The 11370-nt window shown below is 41.3% G+C and overlaps 1 protein-coding gene across 1 annotated transcript in view; it reads right to left on the bottom strand.

The window, feature by feature from the left end:
* Positions 1–4425: 4425 nt before the first annotated feature.
* The window catches only part of TBC1D7 (TBC1 domain family member 7), a 24726-nt gene continuing 17781 nt past the window's right edge, over positions 4426–11370 (bottom strand). The window contains exons 6-8 of the mRNA XM_003788311.3: positions 7094–7239; positions 5625–5754; positions 4426–4658 (exon numbers count right to left, since the gene is read on the bottom strand). Coding sequence (XP_003788359.1) covers positions 4572–4658; positions 5625–5754; positions 7094–7239 — 363 coding nt within the window. The 3' untranslated portion in view covers positions 4426–4571. The remainder of the gene's footprint in view (positions 4659–5624; positions 5755–7093; positions 7240–11370) is intronic.

Below are 11370 nucleotides of genomic sequence, written 5' to 3' on the forward strand. Positions count from 1 at the left end.
GCTCAGGAGTTTAGAGTCTCTTAAAGACTTTTAGAACAAAACACGTCCTTGGAAGACACGTAATATTTGTCTTCTCTCCAAGACTTTAAGTTCTAAGAGGGCAGATAATGTATGGCCCATGCAGCAATTAAGCTCACTATCTAGCTCACAGTTAAGAGTGTATTCTTATGTATTTCAGGATTGAATGAAAACAAAAGAATAAATGAACCAAGCAGATGAGAGGACAGTGGGACACAGGCTTGCTGTGGCGCAGAGCACCGGCTCCTGAGGTGTAGAATCATCCAAAGCTTCTCCCCCTCTTTGCTGCCTCTACAGAAAGTCTCTTAGCTTTTCATACAGGCAGCAAGCAGAGGCAGGAAGAGACAGATGCTGAAATTATCAGCAAGTACCAGGCTGCTGCTTGTTGTGATGGAAAGATAGATGATGGAGAAGACTAAGAAGACCTCACAGGAGAACCCGAGGTTAGCGTAAGCCCTAGCTGTCCTCAACAGTGTGAGGTTAAGTCCTTGGCAAACTGCAAAACTAAATACTAGTTATGATTTTGAAGTCTAAACATCAAGTTCTGTTCAGCCAAGACAAGCTTCTTGAAGGATTCTTCCATGTCCTTCTGTTACATTCTGCAACTTCCCCTGTGCTTGCCCTGGAATAAAACCAGCAGTGGGGGGAACTCATCTCATCCAGCAACTGCCCTCTTACTTTTTAAGCTCCACAAGGCAAGCCCAGGCTGAAGGAGGGACCAAAATGAAAAGGCCAAGCTGGTCAGGAAAGCAGTCAAAGGTCAGCCCCCATGTGGTCCTCCAGGAAAATGACTGCCACCCTCTGTTCTCAGTGCCCATCTTCCTTCACCCAGCCGTCCCTCCTACTCAAACTGGTGCCAGCTCTGGATAAGCAACAGCCGACGTCGGGAACTACAGCTGTGCCAAGAGCCACAAGCAGTTTCGTTTGGCACAGAGTGTCCGGGAGAAATGGGTCTCTGTTTCAGCACCAGAGAGAATGCCACTAACTCCAGATATAAAACTTCCCACACTCCCTTCTTTCTCAGTCAAGGACAGAAAGCACCCTCTGGCCTTCCAAGCCCAAAACACCAGCTGAAGACAGAAGCCGCTTACCCTCTGTGAGCACTCAGATGCCAAACTCAGAGCCAGATGCCACATGTGCCCACACCGCCACCTCCCCCACCCCACATGGCTCCTAAAAGGCTGCATTGGCTGGAGAACTTGGCCACTACTCTGCCTCCCGTAGCCTCAGAGCTCGGGCAGGTAGTGTGAAGAGGCTGCTCTTAGAACTTGGTCCTGGGCATCTAAGCTCTCCGTTTACCCTCCTCACCCCAAATGATTTCCCTCCAGCTTCTTCCCCTTCAGAGAAAACCAACCAACCAACCCTACAGTCACAGTGGGGAGGTGATGACTACACAACAGATGACTTCAGCAATTCAAGACGGGACAGGTACATCTCATACCCAGAGCCACAGAACAAGGAGCCCTTCAGAGCTCTGTTGTCATGTGATGTGATCATTGCCCCCATGATTTTCAGGCAAACTTTCCATGAACCACACATACTGCTTTGTTGTTATGAATCCTGACCCCATTTCCTGCAATGGCTTTCACACGTACAAGCCTGCGTACCTAAAATCTGTCATCAGACTTCCACGTCATCAGGCAAAGTCCCCCCCCACGCCACACACAAACCACAGACACACACACTCCGACTTCCCTGTAGTATTATCTACTAGTTGAGAGAATTTCAGAGCTTCTGCCTTCTGTGCTTAAGACGACTCTCTAGAAGGGAAGAAACTCAATTTAATCACATTAAATTCCAGTTTTCCGAGAGGGAGAGTCCCACACTTTAGCCTCAACAGTTTTATAACAAGAACCCCAAGTTTTAACACAGAAGAAAAATTCTGCAATGTCCTGACAAAATGTTTTGAAGAGAATACGGGCGTGATCTGATACAAAAATGACACTGCACCCTCTATCATGATCATCACAGTGGACCTTAACGAAATTCTTCTGCTGATTGGTTTTCTAACTAGGAACACTCTTTTCAGTATCATACAGGCTCCCTTAAATCCCCACCCCACCCCCTAAAGCCAGGGAGATTTTACCAAAGTGGGTTTGACAGAATATACTTGCAGAATACTTATTTTTAGATCCCTCAGCAGTACAGTTTTCCATTTCAGATCAGCTGGACCCCAGCCAAGATGGTGAAATAAGTAAGAGGAACTTCCGTCCCCGAGCCTTCCTCCTCCCCCAAAGCCCCAGGGCTCCCTGCCTAGCTCCAGCCTTCCACGCTTGCTCTCCCACATAGCTGTCTCCTCTCAGCGTGGAGGCATGAATTAGCAGGAGCACAGACCTTGAAACAATCCTCTTCTGGCCATCTCACTAATTCATTTTCTTCCCCTTCTCTGGAGTTGGGGTTTACTTAACAGCACTTGACTTTACCATCTCTATTCTACTAAACTTTTATACAAATGATATGTGGCTCATAAACTACACAGAAGTAAAATTATTTTATGTTTTATGCCTTCTCTGCCAATTCCACATATCCCTCAAGATCACTAAATAGGTGGCACTTGGGGCAGGAATTCCTTGGCATGTGTTTTTTCTTATATCCCCAGAACTGGATGGAAGTTCTTCAGGGACAGAGGCAATGACTGAATAAGATGATTGGCAGTATGTCATTTTTTAAAGTATTAACTGTAAGTAGCAGCTTTAAGAGGTTTTTCTTCAGAGCGTATTTTTGTTTTAAAAATTAAATACTGGCTCAGTGCCCATTGCTCAGTGAGTAGGGCACCAGACACATACACCGAAGGTGGTAGGTTCGAGCCTGGCCCAGGCCTGCTAAACAACAATGACAACTGAAACCAAAAATAGCCATGCATTGTGGTGGGTGCCTGTAGTCCCAGCTACTCAGGAGGCTGAGGCAAGAGAATCACTTAAGCCCCAAGAGTCTGAGGTTGCTGTGAGCTGTGATGCCATAGCACTCTACCGAGGGCAACAGCTTGAGACTCTGTCTCAAAAAAAAAAAAAAAAATTAAATACTATTGGATATGACAGTGTTCAGAAGTAGCAGTTGGTTTCAACAACTCCATTTCCTCTGAACTCTTTCTCAACAGGCATTTTATACATTTGGGAGGGAACAAATTCTCAGGATTATAACTCTGTAATTTCATCATCTCCCTCCTCTTTTAGAGGGTGGAGAATCCAAGTTACCATTCAGGCTCTTATAGGTCTAAAGGCTGAACCAGTCTGAAACAAAGGGCCCCTTTTCACTTGTACTCTCAAGGCTGGCCACTGTCCAATAAAGAGTGACCATTATGTGGCACAATATGGCCCAGAGGTCATTGGCTATTAACTTTCATCCACCATTCTCCCTACTCCTTCTGTGTGACAGAATGCTCCCTCAAGTCCATTTTAATGACCCATCAGAAAAAGTATGAGTAAAGCAAAATCTCAAACAAGTACTCTCCCTTAGTTGGCAAGTGCAAGCACACTCTGTGCAATAATGGTTTCATTCCAACTAGGGCAAAGAGAAAAAAATATATAAGGACTTTTTAAAAGCCTGTTTAGCAAGATGAAGTCTCAGAAGGCAGTCAGCTTAGATTTAAACAAATACCGCATCAACAAAAGCCAGATCTGAGGTGTCAACAAAAGAAGTTGCTCTTTGTGTTCCAGAAATAGACCTTAAAGTAACTAGCTTGGTGCCAATTAGAGAGAAACAGGACAGGATTAGTTATGCACTGCTTGTTAATGCACCCACCCACCTTGACTCAACTGCTATAAAAACTGAGAGCAATTTTCAGGGCTGAGCACAGTGATTCACACCTAGCACTTAGGGAGGCTGAGTCAAGAAGATTCCTCGAGGCCAGGAATTTGAGACTAGTCTGGACAACATAGTGAGACATGATCTCTACAAAAATTAGAAAAATCTAGCCAGGCATGGTGGTGTGCACCTCTAGTCCCCTCTACTAGAAACGCTGAGTGGGAGGGTGGTTGAGCCCAGGAGTTTGAGGTTGTAACAAGCTATGATGATGTCACTGTGCTCTAGGGCAGCCAACAGAGCAAGACCTTTTCTCAAAAAAAAAAAGGATGCCATTCAGAGATGGAACTTTCATTTCTTTCTTTTTTTCTTAGACAGAGTGTCATTATGTCACCCTTGGTAAAGTGCCATGGCATCAGCAACCTTCAACTCTTGGGCTTAAGTGATTCTCTTGCCTTAGCCTCCCAAGTAGCTTGGACTACAGACACCCACCACAACACCCAGCCATTTTGTTGTCATTGTTGGTTAGGAGGCCCAGGCTGGGTTTGAACCCACCAGCCCCGGTGCATGTGGCCAGCACCCTAACCACTTAGCTATGGGCACTGAGCCAACTTTTTATTTCTGTGTAGCCAAAAGATGCTCTACAATGCACAGCAACACCAAGTATTTCAATGAAATAACTTTACTGGGAAAAAAATTACACTTTGAGCACCAAAGCAAAACGCTGTTTTCAATCAGTTTACATCACATGTCCCAAACCAAAATGCTCAGGGTGGGCCTGGCAGGTGGTTGTTCACAGCTGCTGGGAGCATTCAGGATGAATGGACCGGGGTCCCACAGTGTTTGTGCCACAAGTCAATGGCCTTGCTCACAATCGCATCCGAGCTGTCCTGAGGAATCTGTGGACAAGCAAATCAGTCTTGGTGAAATTTCAGTGTTTACAACTAAAGTACGTTCTCTCATTCACTGTGGCATAAAACTTACTTCCATGGGAGTTTTCAAACAGTGAAAGCATAAAAGGCTTTCACATGCCACCTGAGAACACAGAAGGGCGCTCTGATGTCAGGAGGCCTGGGTTCAAGTCCTCCACTAGCCACTCACTAATTGTTTCTCTGGGCAGGTTACTTAAGCTGCTGGGTCTCAGGTCCCCATCTCTAAAATGGGGTAAATGAGAGCCCCACTTCATAGAGCTGTTAGCAGGATAACATGAGATAATCCATGAACAATACTTAATACCCGGCACTGTTAGCTACTAATTATGATGATGATGATGATTGATTTATTCAACACACATTCATTTAGTATTTATTATTTACTGTGCTACTGTTCAAATGTTCATCCTATTGAAAATAAAAGAAGAATAGATTTGGGATTCTGTGAAAATCATCCAGGCATAAGTCTTTTTAATTCTCCTTCTTGCCCAGTAGAAGGTATTCTGTTATAGGGAAGGAAAGTTAATTTTTTTCAACACACACTAAGTTAATACTTAAGCACATTAACGAACCCAACTAGGATTATACCAAGGATAGAAAAGAACTTACAAAATCCCCCAAAACATCAGGATTCCTTGTGCATTGACCAAAATTACTCATCCTTCCTGACATGCTTACTGGTAGTCACATGGAGGGTGAGACTCTGGTCCTAAGTGGACACATTAATGCAAAGGTCTCACACCATCACCCCCCAAACGATAATCTACAAGCCAACTTTAAGCCAATTTTTTCCAAAGAAAAATGTTTCTTACAATGTACAAAATGCACTGTATTCTTTCTCTAAATAATTTAATACAATAGGAAAATCTAACTTGTTAAAATGATTTCATATCGAGATTAAAATCAAATGAAATCAAAGCCAAGCACACTTACATTTTCCAGAAACTTTGTTATCTTCTCTGCACTGTTCAATGCCATTACTTTTATTTTAAAGGTTAACAAAATTTCTACAGCTACAAAAACTAGGATCTTACAGGATCCACTTACAACTTTATCCCAAACCCTAAAAAATAAGGAGATACAATCAAATTACACGAGCTTGAAATACATGTTAATGTAGATATCTCAAATTACAAAAGAAAATGAAATTGCTGCTATTTTATATATAAGCTTCAAAGAACAACCATTGTGAAATAATCATGAAAAACAACAAAATAGAGAAACCATTTGAAATCTAAACACAATTAGCTTTAGAAAGAAAAGAGAAAGTTCACTAAAAACTGCTGCTCTGTTAGTTATCTACAAATGCACATTCCTTTGTGATACAAACCTGATTTTCTGGGGGAAGAAAAAGAAAGTCCTGAGTAAACCACGGTTTATAATTTACTAATATGCTATAATGCTAATCTAATCATTACATACTCAGGGACGGTAACAAAAGCAGCATATGAAATGACATCAATTCAATTTCACTGCAGGTGATTTCTAGAGACAGATTCCTTAAATTATCTGAGGGCTGAAGGAGCCAGTTATTGTTTTGCAACCATCCTAAACTAATTATTCTGATAATTCCTATAACTCTTAAAAGTTGGTATTATACTCTATACAGTTAGTTATGCATTATCCTATAATGTTCTCTGTGTATTGCTTTTTATTTTCAACTACATCGTAAGAGTTGGAAGCAGGGGGGCCAGTACTCAGAAATACCCATAACACTGTCTGACTCTGGGACTGGAAGAGATAAGTTTAAATCTCCAATCTTTGACTACCTTTGGATCCTTTAAAGATATCACAGTGAAACTAAGAAATACCAAGATTTCTGCCTGATTAGGATCTACCACATTCCGGGAAAGAAGAAATTATGCTTATATCAACTCCTGATAATTGTTTGAGATGTAATTATGTACAGCAGGCAACATGCTGAAAGCCTTTGATTTTTCTAATTGTACATTCAATAATAAGCAGGATCATTTCCTATGGTAGATACTGGAGAATTTAGCTTCAAATGACTGTACTGTTCCTAAAGCAAATTTATAGGCTCAGTGCCTGTGCTTAGTGGTTAGGGCAATGGTCACATGCACCAGGGTTGGTGGGTTGGAACCCAGCCCGGGCCTGCTAAACAACGACAATGACAACAAAAAAAATTAGCTTTGAGTTGCAGCAGGAGCCTATAGTCCCAGCTACTTGGGAGGCTGAAGCAAGAGAATCTCTTAACAAGCCCAAGAGTTTGAGGTTGCTGTGAGCTGTGACGCCACAGCACTCTCCTGAGGGCAACATATTAAGACTCTGTCTCAAAAATAAATAAATAAATAAATAAATTTACATTCTGAGGGATGCTCAACTCAAAGGCCAGGATTCTTCTCTACCCCCAAATCTTTATTGTCTTCCAGAGAAATACTTGCCTCTGTAAACTGGATTCAGGTAAACATCCCGCAAAGCACCTCTTGAACCAGAGATCATAAGGAAGTTTAGACACTGCAGAACACGTCTTCAGATGACTCAGCAGTCTGCTATCTTCCAGATTCAAGTATTGTTCAAAAGCTTTTGGCTGAAGATTAAACAGGAAGAGAGATTACTCATCTTCTATGACATAACATCACCTGATACTATAGCCTATGATGAAAAATATTAACACGTCGAATGCAAGGGAAGTGCTAGGAAACAAAACTTCAGAATCATCCAAGTCACGTGTGAGACAGCAGTTCCTAGGTCACTACTAACTAAAATAGCAAACTGTCCTGGACTGAGGGGTTTCCCGGGAACCAGGACTCTTTCAGTGCTGAAACTGGGACAGTCTCAGGCAAAATGGAATGGCTGGTCATGCTAATAACTTCATTAACCAGATTCAACAGCCAAAGGCAAAAGTCCAAAGCAAAATTCAATTGTTCTGAGGAGCTAAGAAAGGCCCATTGTATTACTGGTTGGTAATGAATAGACCATATATAAAGGGGAAAGGGGAAGGTTAACACCGAATAGAGTGGGATTAGAGTCAAGAGAGGGCATTAAGAGGAAGGAGACAAAAAATGAAGAAGGGCTGACCAGTCACTGACCACACATACACCGCCCTCTACTGAGCACCACTGCACCAGTGCCAAACCTGGCCTTTAGGAGCCAGAGATACCTTCTCAGTGGAGGTAATACTTTAATTGGCCTTTGAAGAATGGGTAGGAGTTAGCCATGCAAAGAGGGCTCCTCATATTAATCCTGGTCCAATTTTCCCCAGTCTTTTTCAGGGGATCTCTTACTTTTTTCTGTTCATTCAACTTCCCTATACTACTCAACAGTTCCTAGAACTTCTCAAGAACCAAGAGTGGTTCTCCAAAGTACAAGTTGCCAAAAAGTTCCTGTCCTTTCACCTCTTGAACCCTACTCTAGAATTATGGTTGGTTCTATCAATAAAATATATGCACTTTTCCACAAAGTGACATGGCTGAACACACACAAACACACATCTATGTAACATGTCACAGCAAAGAAAATTTCATCCAAATGTCAATACAAATAATAGACAATATATAGGTAAGTGAACATTTTAGAACTATTTAACTGTCTTTTTCCTTTACATACTATAAATACACTGAGGGCAGGGATCGTTACCTATTTTGTTCCCTGCTAGTTCTCCAGGACCTACACATTACTTGGCATAGTAAGTGAATATCACGAATTAATATGAAGTTCTGAAATATATTAATCAACATCTTGACAATCACTCAATGTAAATATTTTGCCAGTGTCTTATTTTTTCTAAATATCTTTCCCCAGTTTATAATGTGCTATTATAAAAAATCTTAAAAATACAGAGAAGAATAAAGAAGATAAAGGTCACTTACAATCATACTGCCCAATGATAATTAATGGTAATACTCAGTTTGTATAGCATCCATACGTTTTCCTTCATATACAAAAACACACCTTTCTATCTGTTATTAGTTAAGATTCATAATGAATACACAATTTAAGCATTTTTCTTTTTCTTTTCTTTTTTTTTTGAAAAAAAATCTCACTCTGTCACCCTGGGTAGAGTACCGTGGTGTCATAGCTGACAGAAACCTCAAACTCCTGGGCTTAAGCAATCCTCTTGGCTCAGCCTCCCCAGTAGCTAGGACTACAGGCCTGAGCCACCAGATCCAACTAGTTTTCTATTTTTAGTAGAGATGGGGTCTCACTCTTGCTCAGGCTGGTCTCAAACTCCTGAGCTCAAACAATCCACCCGTCTTGGCCTCCAGAGCACTAGGACTGCAGGTGTGAGCCACCGCACCCAGCCAATATTTTGCTTTTTGTACTCAACCAATTGTGGGCATTTTCCCAGGATAATAAACGACCATAAAGGGCTAATATCCCTAAATAAAGACAGTTTTAAAAACAGCAAAGAAAAAAAGCAAAGAATCCTATAAAAAATAAATTGCACGTGAGTCTTACCCACATGAAAAGATGCTAAACCTTGCCATATGCTTATAGTAAAATAAATAAATGAAAACTACATTGAGGTATCATTTTCTACCTATCAGGATGGCAAAAATCCCAAAGACTAACAACATACTGCATTGGTGAGGCTGTAGAGACATCTGTTGGGCAGGAGGACGCAAAAGAATATGAGCTATATGAAAGAAATTTTGGCAATATCTGTACCAAAATAACACATGCATTTACCGTTCAATCCAGCCAATCTATTTCTAGGAAATCCATCCCCCCAAAATATGCTGGCAAACATATGAAAAGATGCATGCACAAAGCTTTTCATCTGTAACACCACATATGGTAACTGAAGATTAGAAACATACAATAGAGGACAGGGTTACAAACTATATGCACAATAGATACTAATAGATACTGCTCTAAGAAAACTGGAAGAACATACACACTAGAGAAGTGTGAAGCGATGAAAATGAAGAAGGGACATCTCAGCTCAGCGCCTGTAGCTCAAGCGGCTAAAGTGCCAGCCACATACACCAGAGCTGACAGGTTCCAATCCAGCCCAGGCCTGCCAAACAGCAATGAGAACTATAATCAAAAATAGCTGGGTGTTGTGGCAGGCGCCTGTGGTCCCAGATATTTGGGAGGCTGAGGCAAGAGGATCACTTAAGCCCAAGAGTTTGAGGTTGCTGTGAGCAGTGACGCCACAGCACTCTACCCAGGGTGACAGCTTGAGACTCTGTCTCGAAAAAAAAAAAAAAGGAATATATGACTATGACATGATCTCCAGTGTATACCAGCTAAAAGCAGCAAAGTGGGAAAAAACGTGGATTATATGTTACTGTTAAATCTAAGAAAGGCAGTGAGCTCAAATATATGAGCATACATGTTTTTTAATGGAAGGAGATAATATCTGCATTGCCTAACATTTTTCATACTCAGCAAATGGCAGATGTGATTTATTATAACCATGATTCCATTTCACTGCTAACCATGTAGGTTATTTTCAATATTTCCATCATCCCAAATTCTTACGTGGGAAGAAAATAAAGCATAGTTCATCAATAGATGAGAAAGGCAAAACCTGACCAAAAAAAGAGACGTAACCCCCTTGAGAACTGATGCTCAATTTAGGAAGATGCTGCTAATGGTGGTTACGTTAAAAACTTCTCTTGACAATAGCTTTGAAAAACTGTGGCAATATCAATAAAAGCTCAGGGTGGAGAACCTGCGGCCTCAAGGCCACATGTGGCCTGCCAGATCTCCAAGTTGAGCCCTTCAACCAAATCCAAAAGTGTTACCAAATCCTTTCAATAAAGGGAGTTGCTCTGTAAAATCTGGACTCAGAGAAAAGGCCACACACAAGGATCCAGAAGGCCACATGTGGCCCCAAGGCCACAGGTACCACAAAAGTGTTACTTACATGCCACACATTGAAGCTGGCCTTTATTCTCCCTGGCAATGAGAAGCCTTATCAAAGAGGAGAAATTTGAAAAGCCGGCAGGGAAAGCAGCTATCATGCAGTTCTAGAATCAGAATCCCACAGCATATGTAATACATCATCACTCAGAGGTATCCTTATCTTCTGCTGAAGCCTGTCACTGTCCATCATACGCACATTTCCCTAGAACTATAAAGCCACTTACACTTCGTGATAACAAAGTATTGTATCTGGTCAAACCACAAAACATGAAAGATGACAGACAAGATTATAGAAATTCTACTTTAACTTAAAGAAGCTAAGAAGAAGAGAGGTACCACACAACAATTATAAAAAATTTAAGGTAGACTAAACACAGTTTAAAGAGAAATGTTTAGGCAAATCACTCAATATCTAAATTAAATACCACCACAAAGAAAATTTCATTTTTATTTATTCTACGAGCTTTTTTGAAAACTTAATAACCTTTTACCACATTTTGCTATGTATAATGTGTACTTCTTTGCCCAAATTTTTGAGGGAAAAAATAGGATGCCTCTGCCTTCACAGAGCGGGCGGCTGTGGGCCGTGTGATCTGCACATTTACCAGGGGAGCATCAGCCCTTGCCAGACCTGTCTCTCCCAACGAAGAGCCGGCCACTTTCTAAAGGGGCATTTTCCTGAAAGTCTGGGCCAAAATGTGATGCACATTATACATAGGAGCACATTATATACAGCAAAATACAGCAAAACTATGTGCTAGGCTCTATAATGTGTACATACTAAACTAAACCCCCTTTTCAAAGATGAAGAAATTAAGGTTTAAGGGCCATTAAGTACCATAAT

Source organism: Otolemur garnettii, unplaced genomic scaffold (assembly GCF_000181295.1).
Source record: "Otolemur garnettii isolate 467f Iridium unplaced genomic scaffold, OtoGar3 scaffold00026, whole genome shotgun sequence".
Taxonomy (NCBI): domain Eukaryota; kingdom Metazoa; phylum Chordata; class Mammalia; order Primates; family Galagidae; genus Otolemur; species Otolemur garnettii.